The sequence below is a fragment of the Dipodomys spectabilis genome, unplaced genomic scaffold (genome assembly GCF_019054845.1).
Source record: "Dipodomys spectabilis isolate Male_0828 unplaced genomic scaffold, ASM1905484v1 ptg000001l, whole genome shotgun sequence".
Lineage (NCBI taxonomy): Eukaryota > Metazoa > Chordata > Mammalia > Rodentia > Heteromyidae > Dipodomys > Dipodomys spectabilis.
Window position 1 is genome coordinate 5,451,000 of NW_024870678.1, and position 25,897 is coordinate 5,476,896.

The window sequence follows — 25,897 nt, forward strand, 5'->3', positions numbered from 1 at the left end:
GCACCACATGAGCAGAAAAAAAAAGCCAGAAGTGGCATTGTGGCTCAAGTTGTAGAGTGCTAGACTTGAGCAAAAGAAGCTCAGGGTCAGTGCTGAGGCCCTGAGTTCAAGGCACAGGACTGGCAAAATAAAATGACATACTGAAAATGAAAACAATGTACATTATTTTTGGTTTAAGTGATGAGACTGTGACTTTTGTCCTTTGTTTTTCTTATTTGTTATTTTGCTATTAGGGTCATGTGTTAGTTCTATAATAAAAATAATTAGATGACTTAAATGATGTTAGAGCTTCAGATTTGTAAAGCAAGGAAACAATTCAACCTCACACACTCTGGATTCTATCATTGGTTCTGGATCTGCTTCCTCCTACTCATGCCAATTAGAACAAGTTCCCTAACCTTCACCAGCTCCAGGGCTCCTATAGCCTTGAGTTAATAGTGATACTTATGTCTCACAAGCTAAGTTCTCTAAAACACTTAACTCTGTACTCAGCTTGCACAAAGCCTCAATAAACAGTAGTTTGGATGCATGGCTGACAACAAAGTTTCTCCATTCACCACCACTCCCCTGGGCAGAGCTTTGCTGGACTACAGTCCTGTGGCTAAGATGTGCACATTTTTAGCAAAACATTCACATCTAGCACTGCCTTAATGTTCACTCTGTGGAGGAAGGCACATCTGTTTCTAATCACAGCTTTCTAAGATACTCCTGAAGTCCAGATTAGGTAAAATGTTTGCTCTTTTTTCCATTGGACTTGTTGATCTCCCTGCTTAGGTGATAAGAATAACTTGATATGTAACAGAGGGAAACTGTTTAAAGTGGGGGTCAGAGAAAGTCAACAGCCAAATTAGGGCATTTTGTTAACAAGGACGGATGTTCACTAGAAAGCAGATTGTCCAGAAGTAGAACAGCATGAACCCATTAAAACACTTCAGTATGTGCTCAGGCACAGAGGAAAATGGGAAGAAAATGCTCTCAGATATAAAAGTCACTTTAGGGTGATTATAGCTTTTTATACATTCTATCTTCTTTTTAGTATTTTAGGACAGTTTTTCATGGTAATGAATATTGGTTATTTTCTCCCTAGAAAGGGATATTAATTCATAAAAATATTCACAAGTCCTTTTTAGAAACATATACTAAGATTGATAATTGCCTAATCCTCCTGTAGAGATTAGTTTTATATACCAGTAAACAATTGAGACTTTCAAGTGAATTTTACCTCTTTCTGCTGCTTGGAGTCTCTTCACAGCATCATTTAATATGTTTTTAAGAACATCCTTTCTTGAGAGAGCTCCACTCACACGCCTGCTGGTGTCAGCTACAGCTGCTTCATTGCCTATGGAGAAGCAACAGCAAAATGTACCACTGGGTTGAAGACGCCTAGAAAAAGTCTCCATTGAAACAGTGTAAATCCTGATCAACAATAGACTCATATACAATATTCTGACTACTCTGTAAATAGAATATCATTTCACCATTTACAGTAAGAAGTACAGGATTGCAGAGAATTTGTAACACCGGTTGGGAGTGAGTTAAGATGCCATAATACTAATTTCTTTGGGAAATAAAGCCAGAGATATGATGAATCGCATCCAACAGCACAATCAATAAAAAACTGAAATTTACCTCTTTGATGATGAGTGATTATATAAAAATGTTTTATTTTATTTTATTTTTATTGGTTTGGATCCTGAATCTTTGGCTTGTACTCAGTGCCCGGGGACTGTCCCTGGGCATTTTTTTTTTGGCTCAAGACTAGCATGTACCACTTGAGCTATAGCCCACTCCCAGCTTTTTGGAGATAAGAGACTCATGGACTTTTCTGCCCCAGCTGGCTTTGAATCAAGGCCCTCAGATCTCAACTTCTGGAATAGCTATGATTACAGGTCTGAGCCACTTCAATAACATTTTAATTAAAATCTAGCATATAACTAGAAAAGGGTACATGTTATAAATCCCTAGCTTGATGAGCACAGACAGCATTCAGGTCATGAAAATAGAACATTATTAGAATACACCATGCTTCTTGGGAGTCTACACTTACCCAAGGATGGCCATTATTCTGAGTTTGATCTCTTTCTGCTGTTGTCTGGTTTTAAATTCTATTAAAAATATGATTGATGGGAAGGTGGCTCAGTGGTAGAGTACTTGCCTTGCATGCATGAGGCCCTGGGCTTGATTCCTCAGCACCACATAAGCAGAAAAAGCCAGAAGTGGCACTGTGGCTCAAGTGGTAGAGCACTAGCCTTGAGGTGAAATGCTGAGGGACAGCACCCAGGCCCAATTTCAGGCCCCACAATGGAAAAACAAGATACGATTAATAGAATTCCCTTTTGTTCATATCCACACCAGCATTTGTTATTGTTAGTTTTTTTTATTGGCCACTCTACCTGGGATTAGGTAGAATCCAGTGTTGTTTTGATTTGCATTTCCTAAGACCAGAGGTGTTGAGTATTTATGTGTTTACTGATACATTTTACTTCTTCTTCTGAGAAATATCTCTTTAAGTCATTAGCCCATTTATTAATTAGGTTGTTGTTGAGGGTTAATTTTTTTAGAGTTTGATTTTTTTGAGCTTTGAATATATTTTGTATATTAGAGCTTTGTCTGATGTATAACTGGTAAAAATCTTTTCCCACTCTGTGAGCTTTCTATTTAGCTTGTTAGTTATGTCTTTTGCATGAAGAAACTTTTAAGTTTGATGAAATCTCATTTATCTAGTCTTTCTTTAATTTGTTGTGACTTTGGGTCTTTACTTAGAAAGTTTTGACCTGTGCTTAGGAGCTCTAGTGTTTACTACCCCTTTACATTAAGGTCTTTGATTAATTTTAAATTGTTTCTGTGCAAGGTAATACAGAATGATCTCATTTCAGTATTCTGCATGTGGATAGCAATTTTGTCAGCACCATTTGTTGCAAAGGCTGTCTTTCTTCCAATCTATGTTTTTGGCTTCCTTATCAAATATTACATGGCTATAGGTCTATGGGTTTGTTGGGAATTTAAGCTTGTTCAACCACTCTGGAAAGCAGTATGAAGATTCTTCAAAAAATAAACATAGATCTTCCCTGTGACCTAGCAATTTCAATTCTGGGCATTGCTCCAATAGAGCACAAACAAGGCAACACTGCTACCAGCACAACCATGTTCATTGCAACATTATTTACCATAGCCAAGATATTGAGTCAGCCCAGATACCCCTCAATGGGTGAATGGATTAAGGAAATGTGGTATATATCCTCAATGGAATTCTACTTACTCATCAGAAAGAATCATATTGTACCATTCATAAGGAAATGGAAAGACTTGGAAAAAATTACATTAATTGAAGTTAAGTCAGACTCAGAGAAACATAGGTTGCATGTTTTCCTTCTTTTGTGGTAGCTAAAATGTGCCTATAAACACACTAGATGATAAACAAGGGGTTACAAATGAATTAACTATGGAGAGCACACATAGTGTAATTCTTTAAAAAGAGTTGTTGTCAAAGCCCAACAAAATAAGCACCAGGAAATGAGTACTTGCAAGATGGGAAGATGGGGTGGAAGGGAGTGGTGTAGAAAAATGAAAGGAGGAAGGGGAGAGAATGCAGGCAAAAGTTCACTGTATATACCACAGAATTGAAAAATATAAGGGAAAAGGGAGGTTGGACTGGGATGAAGATGTGGAAGTGATGACACAGATAAAGATGCATTATATATATAAACTGCTCTGCTAAATGGCAAAGGATTCAACCTAAAATTAAGAAAATTGAGGGAGGAGATAGGTTGGGAGGGGTGGGTGAGGATGTTGAAAGAGGAGACATTGATCAAGATGCACTGTATTTATAAACTGCTTTGGTGAATGGCATCCTTTGTACAACTTCTTGAAGATAAAAATACTTTAATAAAAGATGGCTTGGGGCATAAAAAGATATGATTAAGTACTGTAATCTTTCATTTTTGTTTAGCATTCTAAGGTTATTAGTTCTGATACCTTATAGTTTCAAGTCTTCCAACTTACATTCTTCAAGATTATTTCTTTTGGCTATTAAAAATTCCTCCCTATTTTCTTTTTTTACATTTTTATTTAAAGATGCTGTACAGAGGGGTTAAGTTACATGAGTAAGGCAATGAGTACATTACTTGTCGATCATTGTTACCCCTTCCTTGTTTTTGTCCCACTATCCCTTCCCTCCCCCACCTCCCACACTCCTTCCCCACCCTTTCCCACCCCCCTCACCCCTTAACCCCCACTCCCAAAGTTGTAAAGTTTGTTTCCAATATTCTGTCCTGTGGGTATAATTGTTGCCATGGGTCATCCTTTGTCCTTGTTTCAGCATTTTGTTATACCCCTTCTCCTCCCCAGATCAGACAAATGTATATACAAAATGCAAGGTACCGAAATCAAGTACAGTGACAACAGAGCATATGCTACATGGAGAGAAACACGCAAAGGAAACAAACAAAAAAGAAATCACATAGTACATTTAACACAATAAAGACAGACTTCTTGTGTCCATATCTTTCCTCCTTATTTTCAAGGAAACTCTAGAATCATGCTACTCGCATACACAGACACACAGACACACAGACACACAGACACACACACCTTATAGTTTACTTGGTATAGTATTACATTTCATCTGTAGTTAACTTTGGCATCAATAGTTATTTTTGCCAAGTGAGTCTTCTCCATAAATATGGTTTTTTAAAATATTCTTAAATTATCTAATATTCTAAATATCATCTAATAGTCTAAATTATCTAATGGCTAAATATTCTAAAATTATTATAATTTCTTTTTTGCCACTTCTGGCACTTGAACTCAAGGCCTGGGTACTGCCCCTGAGCTTCTTTTGCCTAAGGCTAACACTCTAACACTTGTGCCAAAGTACCACTTCCAGCTTTTTCTGTTTATGTAGTACAGAGGAATTGAACCCAGGGCTTCATTCATGCTAGGCAAGCACTCTACCACTAAGGCACATTCTTGGCCCTCTTAAATTTTTTAAAATACTCTTAAAATATTCTTCTTTAGACTTTAACCTCTTATTTAGAACATCTTTTCTTTAGAGTTCTTATTCTCTCAGTAATACATAATAGTTTTTGTGTAGATGTACAAGATACTAGCACCTTTTCATTAGTTTTTCCCCCTTATGAGTTTGATTTCATTGCAAATAGTGTGATTTAAAAAAGTAGTTTCCAGTGATTTACATAAAATTAAAATGGATTTTTACACATTGAATTGTAATGGGCATATCCTTGTTTTGTTTCAAGTCTTTGTGGAAAGAAAGGCTTTAAATATTTTATTGCTAATATGTTTCCTGAATATTTTTATTCTTCAGTAGATTATGAAAGTATCCTTGTATTCTTGGTTTACTAAGACTTTAAATAATGAATCATGAATGGGTTTTTCTTTATTAAATAGTTTTCCTGTATTGAGGTGATCATATGAATTTTCTCATGAATTCCATAAAGTGATGAATTAGTTTTAAATGTTAAATCAACTTTGAAATTCTGAAGAAAATTCAAGTTAGTCATCATGTGTTACCATATCTGTATATGCTACATTTGATTTGTTAATACCGACAGGATTTGTAACTCTACAATAATTCAGCTTGCATTGTTTTTCTTTTTTATATATTTTTTTCAGGTTGTAATATTTAAATTTTGTTGGCTTTATAAAATGAGATGGAGAGATTTATCCTTTCTCTTTTTCCCAGAAAGGATTGTATACCAGTGGGTTTTGGTTTTTCTCCCAGTCCTGAGGTTTAAACTCAGGTTTGGGCACTGTCCTTGAGCTTCTTTTGCTTAAGGCTAATGCTCTACCACTTGAGCCACAGCACCACTTCCAGATTTTTCTGTGATTTAATTGGAGATAAGAGTCTCACAGACTTTCCTATCCCAGCCGGCTTTGAACCCTGATCCTCAGATCTCAGCCTCCTGAGTAGTTAGGATTATAGACACTGGAGCCCAGCTCAGGTTGCTATTTATTATTTAATTGTTTCAAGTCATTCAGGTGGGGGTGGGGGCTGAAGATTTCTTCATGGGAAAAATTTACTTGCTGATTAAAGTTATTATGCTTTTGTATACATGTAGTTCTATTAGATCTTATGTTCTTTGTAGGTCAGCTTTGGTCATCTTTTTCTTACAAAAAGACTTGTTCCTATTACTGCAAATAACAGTCTTTGAAATAATGAGTAAGAATATTCTTAACTGTTTTTTGGAACTCATGGTAAAAATAGGATAAAATATATTTTGTGTTGGATGTTTATCAGAAGAAATGTCTGGTTAAAAGTGTGTCCTTTTGGAATTTGCTGTCTTACACAAACATTTTCTATACAAGGTTCATTTAAATATCAGCTTCCTGAGTTTATTGTGCATTGTTAACTGTTTGATATAGATAATTAATTAATTAATTAATTGCCAGTCCCAGGTCTTGAACTCTGGACCTGGGCACTGTCCCTGAGCTTCTTTTTGCTCAAGACTAGAGTCCTACCACTTAAGCCACAGTGCCACTTCCAGCTTTTTGTGAGTAGTTTATTGGAGGTAAGAGTCTCACGGACTTTCCTAGCCAGGCTGGCTTGAGCTGCTATCCTCAGATCTCAGCTTCTTGAGTAGCTAGGATTACAGGCGTGAGTCACTGGTGCCTAGCTAGATAATGAATTTTTAAAAGTTGAAAAGTAAGTCTACTCATGATTGAAATTCATTTAAGGATGAATAAATAGTAAGCTAAAATTATAATGCTGCTCAGCAAATGATAATTGTTTAAGATGAAAACTTGAATTGATATCACAAACATGATTATTGTCAAAAGGAGATAGTCTTATGAAGTCCTGAACCACATAGTCCTGAGTCCCTTTCCACTGTCTCTTTTATGAAGAGATTTTAACCAAAAAAGATCATGAAATAAGTGACTAAATCTGTAAAATATTCAAAGATATGGATACAGAGTGATTTGGTAGACAATATGGGAGTGTGTGTGTGTGTGTGTGTGTGTGCGTGTGTGTGCGCGCACGCGCGCGTGCATACACGCTCGTGCGCATAGTCCTGGAACTTGAACTCAGGGCAGGGTGTGGTCTTCAAGCTTTTTTTTTTTTTTTTGTCAGTCATGGGTCTTGAACTCTGGGCCTGGGTGCTGTCCCTGAGCTCTTAGAGCACTCTATCACTTGAGCCACAGTGCCACTTCTGGTTTTCTGGTGGGTAACTGGAGATAAGAGTCTCACTGTTTGTTTTTTTTTTTTTTTTGTTGTTGTTTTTTTTTGTGGCCTGGGGTGTGGGGGGAGAGGACTAGCCTTGAACCTCAATCCTTAAATTCTCCCTCCAAAGTAATTAGGGTTAGAAGCTTGAGCCATAGTGTTTGCTCATTTGTATTTTCCTTCCCTATCTCATTCTTGAATTTGTTTGGTTTAGTTAGCAGCTACAACATTTCTATGCAGTCAACTGTGAAACACCAGCTGCAAGAAAGCCCAAGTAACCAGACGGCTTTGTGACACCTTGCCATCCTGACCGACTCTCAGAAGGATGATCCATTCCTACAGAGTAGAATATTTCAAGGGCCTTCCAAATTGTTTAAGGAGGAATAAGAATAGTTTTACAGTTAAGTGCATATTTAAAAATTAGTACTTGGTTAAGAGTCTATTAATCAGTGGCTATGAATCTATTTGACGAGTAAGAATATTCAGCATAGATTAATATGTTTCCATGCAGTTTTTCTAGATACAGGCTATTTTTCATTATAATTTACTTTAAGATATCAAAGCAGGAGCTATTGGTGAATAATTCAGTTGCAATATTAATTACTTTTTAAGCCTAGATTTTAGAAATCTCTGAATTAGGTGTATGAAGGAAGGAGGCAGAAGGAGGAGAGACCGGTGAGATATTTACTGATATCTGCTTGATCTTGGAGTTCTCTGGCTTGGTTGAGAAGGTTGTCACTTTCATCTCTATGGTAAATGATCTGAGTATCAATCCCACTCACAGCCTACAAGGGAAGTGGGGAGAAAGAAAGAATGACAATAGAAGAAACATCAACTTACCATAGTTTTAAATGACACAATGTATCTGCTAGGCACTGAGCCAAAGCTTAATTTTCATAGTTTAAAATTAAGGTCAAATACTAACATGAAAAAAACAAAGCCCTTAGAATTTTCAGGATAAGTATTTGGATTTCTCAGGAAAATTCCACATACCCAGAACAGTGCTCCATCTATGGCTCCCTCAGAGTATTTGTTGCATACAAGCTACTTAATAAATGATACAAGTAAGAAATAATCTGAATGCACATATAAAGCATATCCTTTATCATTAAAAACTAGTCTTCAATACATTTTTTCAGGAACTTGGGTTACTAAGCAATTAAAGAAACTAGTATTCACTGGTTGAGATACATATAGTTTGGAAAACTTTCAAACTGAAATCTTCATGGCATAAAATGGTCTTTTCTTAGTTGCCTTTCTGTCATTTTTACTTTACATTGGAAGCTCATGAGATGATACTGGGAAATAAAATGATTAAAATGGTAAAAGGTAACATATAGATCTATCTTAGAAAAGGGAAATACTTACATCATAAATTCTCTCAGTGATATTCAAAGCAAATTCCGCCTTTTCACTGGCTTCATCAACATAACTGGCAATATTTTCATAGACATTCGATGCATCCAAGGCTTTCTGCACCAGCCCGTTCATATCCGAACTGTGCAAACGTCTGTTAATAGACCAATCTGTCATTAGTTCTCTGGTCTCCTGGGGGAAATGGGGCTATCTTTAAGGATCACAGATGCCTCCCGATGATTATTCAATGTCTATGGAAGGTTTTTCTGAGCCACCCTTGCTTAGGGGCGCATCATGTCAGCATTCCTTTGCCCATGTTACCTCCAACATGTCACCCATTTGGGAATATGGCAGCTGCTGCCTAACTAAAGCTGCTGTAAAAGGAAAGAATCATGTATTTATATGGTGGCGGTCAGGTGAAGACATGAACCTGCGGTCATCCTCACCAGCCCCTTGTCCGAATCAGCATTGTTACTCTCTCTCCATAAGAGATGCGGCTGAGAGAGAAGGCACATGTTGCTCTGTGAAGATTTGCCTCAGTCTGACCTCACCTCTGCCCTCCCTCTCCATGTTCTCCTCCTCTTCCCCTTTTTAGGTGTACAGTTCACTGATTATTAACTGATCACCCACCATGCACTGGGCACTCTCACATATGGTGGCTAAGATCAGTATGGCCTCAAATGATCGATATGAGGCCTACCAGTGATTAAGTCTGTAAATGCTTACCATCCTGCACATCCAGGAAGCTTCAGGTTTATTATTATAAACTGCTTCCTGAATTGTAATTGTAAACTCTATGTGTGTCTACATAATTTATTTTATCGCCAAATTAATCTTATTCCTCTATAATACAAACATGACTCTGAGTTCCACAGGTCATCCTCTATCTTTCATCTCAATTTTATGTAGTCTTCAACTTATCTGTTCTTGGGGATTTTTTCCTTTTGGTTGTAAATACTGAGGCCAATGATCATTTTATTCATCAATAAGCTTTCGAAGCTTCTCTGTGACCCAGTCAGGAGATGACATTGCACATTTCCTGCAGACTTTTCTTTTCAAACCACCTGAACCATCATCTCAGTCCACTGTTTCTGCACCTCTTCCTTTACTGGTCCACTCCTGGATTGCTCTTTTAGGCTCTGAGGGACTTCCTCTACATCTCCTCAGTGATTTCATGCTCTTCTTTCCAAGTTCGCCAACCATTCTATCTCCCTGGTGGCAGGACTAACTTACCTATTAGGAAAATTGTTTTTTTTTTTAATCAAAACAAAAAAAGTTTACTCTTCCATTTTTAAATGAGAAGAAAATAAATAGGAATAATAAAAATGCTGCTGCTAGTCTTTCTACCAATGCAGTTTAAATTTATTTTAAGGAAAAATAAGACTAATCAAAGCAAAAGTGGGTATGGCTTATGAAAATCATATTCTAGCTTGCATTGTAAAGGTGGCTCTAATCCAAAATGCTTGCAAGTTCTTCTCCTTATTTCCCCTGCTTCCTAGAAATGGTTCAGAGAGTAAAACTTGAGAAGGTAGATTAAAAACTTATAAAAAGAAAAAAGCTGAAAAGGGACAAAATATTACAAATATTTATAAATATATGTTTTAAGATTTTGCTGGCTAGGATATTAGAAGTAGCAAAGAGCTGGAAACAAAGACTTTATTACTTTATTGATATTGCCAGGCACAAAACACAGTGGATCAATATTTTAAAAGTGCTTTGGAAATGGAAGCTTCTCAGTGAAATAAATCTGTCTTTGTTGGAGGATAACATGCACATTACTGTGTCTATCAAACACACTAAAAATTAACATTTTAAAAAGGAGATGTCTATAAATTTGAGTGTTTTCATGAATAGTTTCAATCAGACATACACTAAGCATAAAAGGACTTCAGGATGATTTTGAATTCTGGTTATATTTTATGTGCAATGTGTAGTATGTCCTTGGAAGCATTCTGGAACACTCTGTAAAGTGTGACTTGGGAGAAGCTATGTTTGGGATCTTAGTCAGTGGGACATAGTTAGAGTGATGAAGAAGGAATGACCAAGAGGGCCATAGGCTGTATCTTAAAACTAATTCTCATCTATCTATCTATCTATCTATCTATCTATCTATCTATCTATCTATCTATCTATCTATCTAGTATATTATCAAAACCAGCATTTTATTTAAGTCCATTTTGTTGCCTTCAGCAAAAGCACATTTCCATCCAGGTACCAGTGGCTCCTAGCTCCTCAGGAGACTGAGAACTGAGGATCATGGTTTGAAACTAGCCTTGGCAGGGAAGTCAGTGAGATTCTTATTTCCAGTTAACCACCAAAAAACTGGAAGGTAGAGCTGTGGTTCAAGGTAGAGCACAAACCTTGAATGAAAAAACTAAGGGACAGAGCCCAAGACCTCAGTTCAAGCCCAGTACTAACTGGTATGTGTTCATGTGTGTGTGTATATGTATGCATATGTAAGTGCACACATGTGTGTGCACACACACAAACCACATTTCGTAGGGGTATAACATTGGGATAGATATAACTATTTCACACACTAAGATTTTAAGTCCTTCTTTTCCCCCATTCCTGCCATGCCTCTGAGATTTCAAAGGGTGTTAGAAAAATTTGGCAGATAGGAATAAAAAGGTTTTGAGAAGTTAATATTGGTTCTTATTTTACTCATGGTCTTCATGAGTCCTTGTTTCTCACTGCCAAATCTGTAGTCTTCCTCTATAATGATCTTATTATTTACCTATTATTTCAAGGTCATGAATTCAATTCCAATTTTGCAGTATATTTCAATTAACATTAATTCAAGTGCCCACAGGGTGCAGGACTCTCTTCCAGACACTGTGAGGAAAATTGTCAATTGATTTTTTTCTTCATAGGTGTTGAAATCAAATAGTTCCCACGGGGTACCACAGAAAGACTAGAGTACTTACTGGAAGTCAGTTATTTAACAGCTTCCAATTAACTTAAGATACTTGGGTGGGGAAAGCACATGTCGGAGATGAAATAAGTCAGTGATGATGGTAGAAATGTATCACGTGAAGGGTCTCATTTAATGCCTCTCATCAAATTGCCTTAGGCCACCCTATTAATAATGACCGACCTGGCCCCAGACATCTGCACCATTCTCCAAAAGGCACAGGCCTCTAACCCAACAGACTAAAAAAACCATACAAAATCTCTCTCTACAAAACAATTGCAATAAATGATGATTGGCTCTCTGAGTGAATTGTTAAGAAACCAAAAAATAAGTAAACCCAACCCCAGCCCACCTGAATCCTAGTAATTCTGGCATGTGGAACTTAAACCTTGTAGATATCTGTATGCCTCACATTAAGATGTTACCTGCCATGATAAAGGCAGAGAAATGGCTCATAAACAGAGAATCAGAGAATCACATGAAGAACTCAGTAGGCACAGGCCCTAAGAAGGTGGATATCATGGCAGGTAGATAACACTGCTCAATCTTAGCTCTCAATATTAATGGATTTAACTCTTCAATTAAATGACAGATTGTCTAGTTGGATCAAATAGCAAGATCCTTCTATCTGCTGCCTTCAAGAGACACACCTTGCCCACAAAAACAAACATATTCTTTTTTTTTTTTGGTCCAGTCGTGGGGCCTGAACTCTGGGCCTGGGCGTTGTCCTTCAGCTCAAGGCTAGCATTCTACAACTTGAGCCACAGCGCCACTTCCGGCTTTTTGCTTACGTGGTGCTGAGGAATCAAACCCAGGGTCTCAAGCATGCAAGGCAAGTGCTCTTCCACTAAGTCACCTTCCCAGCCCCCAAACATATTCTTAAAGTGAAAGGCTGGAACAAAACCTACCAAGCAAATGGCCCCTATACACAGGTGGGAGTTGCAATCCTAACATTAGATAACATAGACTTCAAATTAAAATTAGTGAGAAGAGATAAAAAGGATATTACATACTAATAAAGGGATCTCTCCTACAGGAGGATATAACAGTCCTAAATATCTATTTACCAAATACTGGAGCACCCAAATTTATCCAAGAAATACTACTTTCCCTAAAATCACATATAAATTCAAAGACATTGATTGTTGGTGACTTTAACACAACAATTTTCCTGCTGGATAGATCAACCTGGAAAATACTCAACAGAGAAGCTCAGATCTAAACAACTGCATAGACCAAGTAGACTTAACAGACATCTACAGAATATTTCACCCAACAGAATCAGAATACATGTTCTTCTCAGCAGCACATGGAACATTCTCCAAAACAGACCACATTTTAGATCACAGAGCAAATGTGTCAAATTCAGAAACACCGAATTTATTCCCTGCATTCTCTCAGACCACAAGGGAATAAAATTAGAAGTCAACACCAAAAGCCACCAAAGAAAATCCTGTAACACATGGAGGCTGAACAACACAGTGTTGAACCACCAGTGGGTCATAGAAGAGATTAGGAAGGAAATTCAAATGTTCATGATATTTAACAAAAATGAACATACAAATTAGTAGGTCCTCTGGGACACAGCAAAGGTAGTACTCTCAGTTCCTACATCAACAAATTGGAGAAATCTCAAACCAGCCATTTAATGATGCACCTGAAACTCCTTGAAAAAGAGCAACAAGCCAAACCCTAATCCAGTAGATAGAAACAAATAATTAAAATTAAATTGGAGTTAAATGAATTAGAGTCCCCAGAAAACATAGAAAGAATCAACAAAGCAAAGAGTTGGTTCTTTGAAAAAAATTAATAAAATTGACAGACCCTTTAGTAAATCTTACCAAAAAAGAAAGGAATACACCCAAATGAACAAAATCAGAGATGAGAATGGAAACATCACCACAGAAACAACCAAGATTCAGAACTTTATAAGGGAATACTTAAACAAATGTGAGAATCTGGAAGAAATGGAAGAATTTCTAGCAAATATTGTTATGACAAAACTAAACCAAGAGGACTTAAACCAACTAAACAGACCTATATCAAGCATCAAGATAGAAACAGCAATAAGGGAACTCCTATCCAAGAAAGAGACCAGATGGATTCACAGCTGAATTCTACAAGGCCTTCAAAGCAGAACTCACACCAATACTCCCCCAACTCTTCAATGAAATTGAAAGTGAAAGTTCACCACCAAACTCTTTCTATGAAGCCATAATAACCCTCTTCCCAAGACAGTCAGTGACTCATCAAAGAAACTATAACTCATTTCTTTTTTTTTTCTTTTCCAGGGCTGAGGACTGAACCCAGGGCCTTGCACGTGCTGGGTGGGTGCCCTTCCGCTGGGCTAAACCTCCAGCCCCCATAGACCCATTTCTTTGATTAACATCGATGCAAAACTTTTCAACACAATTCTGGCCAATCGACTTCAACAATTCATCAAAAAAAAATCATACACTGTGATCAAACAGGATTCATTTCAGGGATGCAAACTGGTTCAATATATGCAAGTCAATTAATGTAATTCATCACATCAGCATGAGCAAGGATAAGAACCACATGGTCATCTGTATAGATGCAGAAAAAGCATTTGACAAGATCCAACACCCCTTTATGATGAAGGCTCTGGAAAAACTAGGAATCCATGGAACATTCCTCAATACAATAAAGGCTGTATGTGACAGACCTACAGCCAGTATTATACTTAATGGCAAAAAACTAAAGCCATTTCCTCTAAACTCAGAATGAGACAAGGATGTCCACTCTCTCCACTTCTCTTCAATTTAGTATTAGAATGCCTAGCTACAGCAATAAGACAAGATGCAAACATAAAAGGGTTCTAAATAGGGAAAGATGAAGTAAAACTCTCCCTCTTTGCAGATGACATGATCTTGTATTTAAAGAACCCCATGGACTCGAGCTGATCTGAAACTTTGGCAAAGTAGCAGAGTCTAAAATTAACCCTCAAAAATCAATGGCTGTTCTGTATGCTAATAATGAGAAGAGTGTGGCTGAAATCAGGAAAGCAACTCCTTTTGTAACAGCCCCACAAAAACTAAAATACCTAGGAATTAACTTAACGAAAGAAGTGAAGGACTTCTATGATCAAAACTTTAAAAACTTGAAAAAGGAAATTAAAGCAGAACTGGGGAAGTGGAAAAACCCACGATGCTCCTGGATTGGGAGGATTACAATCATGAAAATGGCAATACTGCCAACATCTGTCTACAAATTCAATGCAATACCCGTTAATATCCAAACCTCATTCTTTAATGAAATAGAAGAAGCAATCCAAAAATTCATATGGAACAATAAAAGACCCCAAATAGAAAAAACAATCCTTAGCAGAAAGAAGAGTGCTGAAGAAATATCAATACCAAAACTCTATTACAAGCCATAGTAATCAAAACAGCTTGGTACTGGCACAAGAACAGACGTTAGGACCAATGGAATAGAACTGCAGACCCAGAAATGAACCTGCAGATATATAACCACCTAATCTTCTATAAAGGAAACAAAAAATTAGAATGGAAGAAAGACAGTCTCTTCAGTAAATCGTGCTGGCAAAATTGATTTAACACCTATAGAAAACTAAAGCTAGATCATTATCTATCAACCTGCACCAGAATCCACTCCAAATAGATCAAAGACCTCGAAGTCAAAGCAGACACCCTGAAACATTACAGGAAGGAACAGGAGAAACTCTAGGGCTCCTTGGTACAGGCTGAAATTTTCTTAAAAAGAGACCCAGAAACACAACAAAACAAAGAAAGCTTGGACAAGTGGGATTACATTAAACTGCAGAGCTTCTGCATGGCAAAGCTAGCAAGATCAATAGAAAGTCCATGGATTAGGAGGAAGATCTTCACTAGCCATACAACAGACAAGGGCTTCATATCTAAAATATACTTAGAACTCAAAAAATTAAATCTCCCAACAACAAATCCTCAAAGAAACAATAGTACCATTAATAAGTGGGCTAAAGACTTAAAGAGAGACTTCTCTGAAGAGGAAATAAGAATGGCCAATAGACATTAAAAAATGCTCAACTTCTCTAGCCATAAAAGAAATGCAAATCAAATTACATTGAGACTCTACCTCATCTCAGTTAGAATGGCTATAATCAAGAAATCTAATAACAACAGATGCTGGAAGGTATGTGGCCAAAAGGGAATGCTACTGCATTGTTGATAGGAGTATAAATTTTCAACCACTCTGGAAGGTGAGGTTCCTCAAAAGATGACAGATAGAGCTCCCCTATGACCCAGCAATCCCACTTTTGGGCATTTATCCAAATGATCACAAATCAGGTCACACTAAAGCTACCAGCACAACTATGTTTATTGCAGCATTATTCACCATAGCTAAGATATGGAACTAACCCAGGTGCCCCTCAGTAGGTGAATGGATCAAGAAAATATGGCATATATATATATATATGATTTCTATGCCTCCATCAGAAAGAATGACATTGCCCCATTTGTAAGGAAATGGAAAGACTTGGAAAAAAATCATATTAAGTGAAGTAAGCCAGATCCAAAGAAACATAGTTCCCATGGTTTCCCTAATTAGTATATGTCTAGGGTAATATTAACAGATGAGCAGAATAGCTCAATAGCTATGTACACATGACCATATAAGATGATGTTAAATGAAATGAACTCCAATAGGTTTTTGTTTGTTGTTATTTTTAATGTACTATATGATTTTTTTGTTTCTTTTGTATGTTCTTCCCCCTATGGTATATCCCCTCTGTATTTGATTTTGGTACCCTGGTACTGTATATACGTTTATCAGAATTGGGGAAGGGAAGGAGGACAACAGAATGGTGACACAAAGGACAGGGGGGAACCAATGCAACAGTGAGATACACAAGACAATATGTTGGAAACGATCTGTACAACTTGGGGGCTTGGTGGGAGGGAAAGTAGGAGAAAAATGAGGGAAGGGGTAACGAGTTTGACAAGAAATGTACTTATTACCTTACTTATGTAACTGTAACCCCTCTCTACATCACCTTGACAATAAAAAAGATGTTACCTGCTCAACTCATCAGCTTCTTCCTGAAGGTTGCGGGCATGGTCAATAGCTTCTTGGACTAAATCATGACTGAGGTTGCTAAGGTTAGATAATGTTCTTTGTAGTTCATTTTTGGCTCCATCTATTTCTGCATAAATGCCTGATGCATTCTAAAGAAAAAGCATTTAAAATGAAGTGAATCAAACTTAGAGGAACTTTGAACATTTTCCCGAGGAAATAGACACATAAAAATAATCTCTACTCTTTCATATCATGAAGTTCAGTACATTTCAGGCTTAAAATACTGTAAAAGTAGACATTTAACCATTTCTCCTGCATTTTCATCTCTTTCTTCTTTACTGATTGTTTCCTTATGACTCAGACATTTCTGACACTTTCTTTCTAAAAATAAGACTAAAAAGAACCCTCTCATTATCTGCCCATCTCCTTTTTATTCTACTACCTCTTTCTATTCTCATTAAAACAAAATCTCCCAAAAGGTTGTTTACATTTACTGTCTCTATTTTTAACTTGTATTCCAGCCTTTGCAGTCTGGCTTCTTCCCAATCAGAGAAGTTCACTTAATGATACCCAGTTATAAAATACAGGGGCCAAAACATTTGGCTGACTTCTTAGCTGAAATTCAGCTGTGAAGTGGCCTTCCTTGGTTTTCATCTGAACCCTAGACCTACAATCCTAGTATCCTTGTGTCACATTATGGTAGTCATTTCAGGGAATTATTTCATTTACCAGATTACAGTAATCTTAATAAGCAATGAGGTACTTGTAATTTATTTTTCCATTTCTACAATGTAGCACAGTTCTTAGCACATAGGATTTATTTTTAGAGATATATTGAACCTCTAATCTTTTTGTTGATCATCTGTAGAATAACGCTTTGAAAAAAATTGCTTTGAATTATATAAATACAAAAAATATAGTATGGCCATTCCCCCTTTACTCCTCCTTTAACAAGTATTTACTATCTACCTATTATGTGCCAGATCTTCTTTTAGGGGATAGAATTCTTATGAAGAGAGTCTCCACCCTTAAAGAATCTATAATCTAATGGGAAGGTACAGATAACAAGCAGGTAGCTGATCAAATAAATGAACAAGTTAGTTTCAGAAAGTAAAAGATACCTTGAATAAAATGCCACAGTTGGGATGGAATGGAGAGTAATGGTGCAAGGAAAACATGGGACAGCATGTACAAAGGTTCTGCAGTAAGAATAGGCACAGTATGCTTAAAAAAAAAGGAGAGGAATTTGGAAGGCTGGAGCATAGTGATAGAAAAAAAAGGAGAGGAATTTGGAAGGCTGGAGCATAGTGATAGAGGAAGTGAATGGGGCATGAAGTCAAAGAAGTGGCAAGCCCAGGTTGCTTAGAGCCTCATGAGCCACGATGAAATAAATGTGTTTTCTTATAAAACTCACCTAGAGGCTATAGTAGAAAACCTAATGCAATCTGATTCTATTTTTAAAGGATGTTTTTTTGCTACTGATTTGGGAAAGTATCTGGAGGGCAAGAAAAGAGGCAAATGAGTCAGGAGCCTCATAGCATTTGCACAGTTGGGTTTGCAACTGAGAAAGAATTAAAGTTTGATATATGACAGATAAATGGCAAGGTTTTTTTTGTGACCCACAATAGTGAATTTTGACTTGAAAATGTCATGTAAGCATTTTGATAGGTGATTTTGGACCTCAGTGGAGGTTGGTTGTAGCTAGAGGTGGAAATTGTGAGCTTGTCACTTTGTGATCCTGTAAAGCCACGAGGCAATAAGAACAGGTAGAAAAGAGTGCTCAGCATGCCCTACCCAGCCATTCATTATCTAGAGCTGGTATCAGTAAGACCAACTGCCAGATACAGCTCAAAGTCTGTTTTCACATAGCCCTGAGCTAATAATATATTTTACATTTTCAGAGGGTTGCAAAAACAAACAAAAAGCAGAGAAGAATAAGGTACAGAGGCTAAATATGGCCTGCAGGGCCTAAAATATATTTCCAACACAGAGAACAGAGAGAATAGCATCAGTGAAGAGCAATGGGATCCCTTGTGGAATGGGCTGAGTTCCACAGCAATGGTGGGCTGTGCTGGCAGTGGAAAGAGCATCTGCAAATGACTTGAGACACTCTGCTATGAAGCGAGTGGAGAAATGGGGCAGAAGTTACAGGGAACATAAGCTTTCTTCTTTCCTTTTAAAAAAAGATTTAGCTATGATTTATTTAATTATTATTTTTTGTTTATGTGGTGCCAAAAAATTGAACCCAGGGTCTCATGCAAGCTAAGCATGCACTCTGCCACTAAGCTACAGTTTCAAGCCTCCATATTGTCTCTTTCATTTCTCTTTCATTTCTTTTCTTCTTTCCTTCTTCTCTTCATTTCTTCTCTCTCTTATTTTCTTTTTCTCTCTGTCTCAGTATTTTAAATGATTTTCTCCAACTGTTTTCCTCTTGTATTTGAAAACTAGGATGAACCGGAATAAGTCTATGTATTGACGGGAGAGAGTTGGATTGGGAGGGATGGGGCAAAAATGATAAAAGGGTGAAATTGATTGACTGATTGATTGATTGATTGTTGGTTGTGGATCCTGTACTCTGGGCCTGGGCACTGTCCCTGAGCTCCAGCTCAAGATGAATACTCTACCATTTGAGCCACAGTGCCACTTCTGGTTTTCTGGTGGTTAATTGGAGATAAGTCTTTAGACTTTCCTGCCTGGGCTGGCTTTGAAACATGATCCTCAGATCTTAGCCTCCTGAATAGCTAGGATTATAGGTGTGAGCAGGGCAGGGGTGACACTTATGAAGATACATTGTACTCATAAATTGATTTGTTGAATGGTAACTCCTTTGTAAAACTACGTAAAGGTAATAGAATATAATTAAAAACAATTTTATGATTGTAGAGCAGATGGAGGCATACCTTCAGGAGTGGATCTCTGTCACCCTATTTTCAAGGTGAGGAAGACTGGGATTCAGAATGTGTTGTAGAAACAGTCAGAGAAACGTACTTACATATAACAAGAAGTGTTATATGCAGAAGTGTGGCTACAGGGCAGAGAGATTGAGAGGAGAAACGAGGGGAAGTCCTTTGTTGTTTCTAATTTCTCAATCAAGCATGAAGTATTACAACCAGTTCAGAGAAGTGGAGGTAGGTTTCCTACCAGTATGGTCAGGTGCTTGGGTGTATGATCCAGGGTTAGGATTCCCAGTTTGACAACACTGTGGAACAGGTAGATATGGAAATTAAAGAATTAAAGGTGTGTGTGTGTGTGTGTGTGTGTGTGTGTGTGTATTGGTCCTGGGGCTTGAACTCTGGGCCTGGGTGCTACCGCTGAGCTTCTTTATTCTTTTTTTTTTTTTTTTTTTTTTTTTTTAGAATTGTTCTTTTTTATTTTTATTTTTGGGTCCGGTCGTGGGGCCTGAACTCTGGGCCTGGGCACTGTCCCTCAGCTCTTCAGCTCAAGGCCAGCACTCTACCACTTGAGCCACAGTGCCACTTCAGGCTTTTTTCCCCCTGCTTATGTGGTGCTGAGGAATTGAACCCAGGGCCTCATGCATGCAAGGCAAGAGCTCTACCACTGAGACACCTCCCCAGCCCCGAGCCTCTTTATTCTTAAGGCTAGAGCTCTACTCCTTGAACCCCAGCACCACTTCTGCCTTTTTCTGATTAGTTAATTGGAGATAAGAGTCTCATGGACTTTCCTGTCCAATCTGGCTTCCAACCGTGATACTTAGATCTCAGTCTCCTGAGTAGCTAGGATTACAGATGTGAGCCACTGGTGCCTGGCTCAAAGGTATTTTTTTTTTTTTAAAGAATGAGTATATTAGTAATTTTAGTTGTTTTAGGAGAGAGGAAAGGAGATGAAATGGGGCAAGGAGAACTTGTTGTAACCATGGAATAGTTGGCCTGGTCGTTCTAGAGTAAATGAGATGAGAGGTTGTGCTTAGGGAGAGAGGAGCTTGAAAGCAGTATTTTGGAGGAGGAATTGCTATTGCTGACTAGAGCTAGGCAAGGTCACAGAATGGGAACAGAGAGGGCTGGAGGAAAAGCTTGCCAGAGAGAAGCGGATGGAGCTAGAGGTCAGACTGTTGGTGGCTTATCCACAGAGACGTTGATGATACTAAAGGAAGTGATGGCAGTTGGAGGTAACAGAGTGTGTGGTGCTGAGGTTACCACAGAAAGGAGATGGCAATCACGCCACTTTAATCTGATATTCTTTCCAAATGAACTAATTTTATAATCATTTTCTTCCATGAGCTTTGGAAAGTTTTTCCTCCTAAAAAGTTTTTTTTTTTTTACCTTACATACTTTACTGTAACCCCTCTGTACACTATTTTTACAATAAAAACTGTTTGATAAGAAATGTACTCATTACCTTGCTCATGTAATTGGAACTCCTCTGTACAATATGTTCACAGTATTTTTTAAAAAAGAAAAAAATGTATTTTAAAAAGTGTGTTTTAAAAAAAAACATTTGCTTTATTTAGCATACAGCTTTTTGAGTAAAGAGTGAATAAGGCAGATCCAGATTCCTTTACTGATTATCATCAATTGATTAATTAGATCCATAAACTCTGCCTCATGTTTGCAGATACTTTACACTTGAGTGACACTTCCAGGCTGACTAGTTATTTTGGAGATACAGTCTCAAAGCCTTTTCTGCCTGGGCTGGCTTCAAACTACAATCCTCAGAATATTAGTTTTCTGAGTAGTTAGAATTATAAGCATCAGCTACTGGGGCCAGGCTCAACCTGATTATTTCGCTGGCCATTCTGGAGGTGGATTCTCAAAGATTTGTCTACCTGGACTGGCTTCAAACTGTGATCCTCATGATCTCAGCCTCCTAATGTGGTGAGAATTTACAAGCATGATCCACTGACACCCAGCAATATTTCTAACAGAACTTTCTGCAGTGATATCTGTGTGGTAGAATACAGCGGCTGCTGGCCACACGAGGGCTTGAAATGTGACTAATTCAACCCAAGAATCAATTTTCTAATTTTATTTAAAGTAATTTAACTGTAAGTAGCCATATGTAGTTACCAGCCACAGTATAGTGAGAAACTGGAAAAATCCTGTCACGTGGTCTGTTTAAAACCTGCTAACTTGATAGATTTGATTTTGATCTTTCTCCTGTGTCCCTAGACCACTGCTATAGTGTTGTCACTACAACTCTGAACATGTAGGTATGTCCTTACCTTTATTATATCATCAAGTTCCACAAGGGTCAGCCGAGGGGTTGACAGAGACTCAGCAGATGCACTCAGAGACATGTTTACCAGTTCCACCTTTTCCTGCACTCTCTCGTGTTGTTTCTGCAAGAAGGAAGAACAAAACAAGGGTGAGGGAGAGAGACACAGTCTGTCTTTAGTGAAAGCATCAGGGATAATGGTTTATACCAACCTGCTGTTTTTGAGCTTTGGACAACTCTGGTTCATTATTGAATTTTCTATTCACCTTTCAAGAACACTGCCTGTCTGATATTCATTTACATAACAGAAATATGCATTTCAGGGAGATTTGAGGATAGTCCCTTTTCACATCAGGATCTCAAAGAACTAGTATCCTAGAAAGAACATCATCTCTACATACGTTAAAGTGGGACTATAAACACAAGGTTGAGTACAGACTGTATTTTTGCAGTGATTGGAAAAAGATTTAATTAAAAAACACGTATCATGTCCTAATTCTAGTCCTGGAAGAGATAGTTCATTTGGACAGGAACAAACTATTTACATATATAGGGAGAGTGGGGGAGAATGATGGAAGGAGTAACTCTGATCAAGATGTATGGCACATATAAATGGACATATAAGTTGAAACTCCCTTGTAGAACTACCTGAAGGTAATTTAAGAATACACTTAAGCAAATACAATCCTAATGTCCATTGAAAAATTAAAAAGGTCTCTATTATTGAAGCATGACCTTGTGGTCTTGCTTCACGCTGCTCTAAGTTATTTATGTTAGCTGCTCAGATTTTTTGAGGAGGGAAATTACAACCATTTTTTAGGTCAATGCTTGAATTTCTACCTTTGCTTTGGGGTCTCAGAGGCAGGGCTGTTGTGACTGTGAAGAGGCATGGAGCTTTAAAGGAGTTCAGACTATGAAGGCAACATGAAATGAGCTTTAGGATAGAAAGTAAAGGATCTATTTTACAATTTGAGTAAGAAGTGTGTTGAACTTGCTTTACCAATAGTCAGTTAAATAAGAGGTGAAACACATGTTAAGGTGTAATGTAGGATAGCATGAAATTAATTCTAGACTCCTACCTATAGAAGGACATACTTTAAGACTTTCATCCTAATGTCCTTTCTTACTCTCGGCAGTTTTTTTCTGATTCAATGGAATGAGGACTGAAAGCTGTCTTCTCCAAATACATTTTTACAGGGATTCACATAGGCACAGAGACAGAAAAGAATCACATTGGTGCTTCCTCTTGATTCAAGGACATTAAAAAATCCTTCTACCAATATCCATCAGCCTAATGCAGTATGAGTATCTGGAGCCAATTCTTCATATCTTCACAAGGAGAGGTCCTTATAGAGTGCTACATAAACAATAGTGTAAAACATGTGTGTGTATGGGAGGGAGGCTGAAGGGGTTAGTGTGAGTTAGCTGTAATTGGGCTGTTTTCCTTTTATGGGGCCTGAGTTATGAGCCCCTCTATGAGCTCTTGTATTTAGGTTACTCTAAGAGAACATTGCTAACACTCAAGTCAGAACTGAACTTCAAAGCTGGGTGCTAAGGGCACTGTATGATAAACTTATTTGTAGTAGTTGAAAAATGATATATTTCCAGTTTAAGTCTTCCCTCCACTTTTAATATGTAACATTAGCAGCAAAATTAGCTTGGAAACAAGCTCACAGAAAGATGACTAACTTGAATGAAAAGGGTTCTGAACATCAATAATTTTGAAAGTAACAGTATTAGTAGTATTCTACAGTCTTCGGTACCCTTTCCACATAAGTGAAAGAAAAGAAATTTTTTTCCTGATCCTAAAAATCTAGAAGAGTCTTGGGAGAGCAGAGAGTTGGTTTATGAGAATCTCTAAGCAGATCTTTTTAAAGGAAATTTAACTTTCTTTAAAATTTGGAAAGTGATTTTTATATTATTTTATTACCTTTTCAAATTAAAAAAGGATGACAAAATAAATAATGTAATTATTAGTTGTGTGGAGACTTTTTGCACAAATCAAAGTGCTTACAGTTTATGGGTATTTTTAGTTTGACATAAAGACTGAAATGTTGGTTTATTTCTTCCTGAACCATGTTGTAGGAAGTTTAATAGAAAACTGTGAAATTAAAACTGTTCTTTAAAGCATAGAAATAAATTCCGATAAATCAGACCCACCCAAATCAATTTGTTATAGGAATAATGTAAAAGCCAAAAGTTGGTTTTAAAATTCCCTGAAAGTTTCATGATACTTAAATATACAAAAGCAGGCAAGAGAATGTTAATGATAGTATTTAGTCAATTAGAGGTCCAAGTTAATATATAAAGAGTACAGTATTTATAATCCAGAAATAACCAGCATATTCAAAACATATCTGAATTATACGGGAATATTCCATGTCTTTATCAGTCTGTCAGTAAAGCTAATGAAACATGTGATATATTTTGTTAGGTGCTAGGAAGGTGATTTGTGCAAAGTCAATAAGGTGTTCCCCCTTTGAATGCTTACAGTCTAGTAGTAGACTACATCTACACTGCACACACACACACACACACACACACACACACACACACACACACACACACACACACACAAGCTACACACTCAGCAATTAATCTAGGTGCCTCATGGATTAGAACATAGAAGAATTTATGACACATCTGATGAAGTTTGGTGATCACTGTTGGAGTTAGACATTATGAATGGATAATATCAGTGTGGAATGGGTAGAGACACCTTGTGGTGGTCAGGTTATAAACTTGGCATTAGGATTGTCTACTTGAATTTGTCTGCTTCTGATGTTTATGAGTAAGGTTTTCATGATAGGGATGTATGTATATATGTATGTATATATTCTAGTTTTCACTGAATTCACAGAGTTAAAAGACAGTAACAATGTAGGAACTACTGAATTTAGTTAAGTAGTTGAGGTACTTTACTAAGGTACCTCCATCTGCAGAGAGAGCTACTTAATCTAACATAAAGAGTAGACAGAATTAGGCATAGAGGGACAGGCAATGAACAATGAGCAAAGGAAATGAATACCATAAAGTAGTATACTAGTGGCTGGGGTTTTTAAAGAATGTTTGCTTGAATCACCGATGACTGGAAAATGTATCTTCTTTTCATAGGAAGCCATAGAAGGCTTTCAAAGCATGTTTATCTGTTGTGTCTACAGAGTTAGAAGGATTTCTTGAGATGGGATTCTGAAAGGGAAAGAAGCCAGGAGAGTAGGAAAGAAGGAAGGAAGGCAGGAAGGAAGGAAGGAAAGAAGGAAGGAAGGAGAGAGAGAGGGAAGGAAGGAAAACAGGAAGGAAGGGAAGACAGAAGTAAGGAAGGAAGGGAAGGAGGAAGGAAGGAAAGAAAGTAGCAGAGAAGAAAGGAAGGAAAGAAGGAAGGAAGGAAGGAAGGAAAGAAAGATGGAAAGAAGGAAGGAAGGAAGGAGTAAAAGGTCCTCAAATGAGGAGCCTGGGGACTTGGTAGGGAGAAAAGATGCCTCAATAGGAATGGGTTGATTTTTTATTTTTTTTATTTTTTATTATCTTTAAGTAGTTGTACAAATAAGTTCCCATTCTACAAAACAGCACATGAGCACAAAGTATCTGACAACACCGTCACCCATCTCTCGAATGGGTTGATTTTTTTTAGCAGGTTAATAGCAGGACATACCCATGTGAGTATTTCTGTACACAGACACCTACATGGGTGCCATGGGTTCAGTTATGAGTAAGGATGCAGTCCTCCAAATCCCTTCCCAGGACTGAAACAGTGAGATGGGGTAAAATCACAGAGGGAGGGGATAAGGACAAAAGGGTGGGCTTTGGCTGATGCCAAGTATAGAGGTGAGGGAGAAAAAGGAGAGATGAGAGGGGCTTTGAAATGCCTCATGCTATGATGTTCTCTTCCTGAAAATTTGCTCCTGCTGTTCATTTGTGCTCAGTAGATAGTTTGTTTAGCAGAGCTAAAATGAGGCCTACCATCTGTTTCAATCACTAAAATGCCAAATTCCTGGTATCCACATGCATAAGATTAAAAAAATGTTGCATAAGGCAAAGTTTAATGAAAAGCTATTTTGGCATCTATTTACTTATTCACTTTTAGAACTCAAGTCTTTTCATATGTGTACCATTGTCCACTTATTGCTTATTACATTTACCAAGTCCTATGTGGACCCCGCCCCCCCACCAAGGCACACATTGTTATTGACTGGCTGCTAGCAAATCAGTTGCTTTGTGTCTATGTATTTACTTTGGTT

General features: G+C 37.5%; 1 protein-coding gene across 1 annotated transcript in view; it reads right to left on the reverse strand.

Annotated features, from left to right (window-relative positions):
• Lama4 (laminin subunit alpha 4) overlaps positions 1–25,897 on the reverse strand; it is a 143,109-nt gene that overhangs the window by 35,301 nt on the left and 81,911 nt on the right. Inside the window, exons 13-17 of the mRNA XM_042670479.1 lie at positions 21,667–21,783; positions 16,488–16,636; positions 8,546–8,687; positions 7,866–7,962; positions 1,223–1,339 (exon numbers count right to left, since the gene is read on the reverse strand). Coding sequence (XP_042526413.1) covers positions 1,223–1,339; positions 7,866–7,962; positions 8,546–8,687; positions 16,488–16,636; positions 21,667–21,783 — 622 coding nt within the window. The remainder of the gene's footprint in view (positions 1–1,222; positions 1,340–7,865; positions 7,963–8,545; positions 8,688–16,487; positions 16,637–21,666; positions 21,784–25,897) is intronic.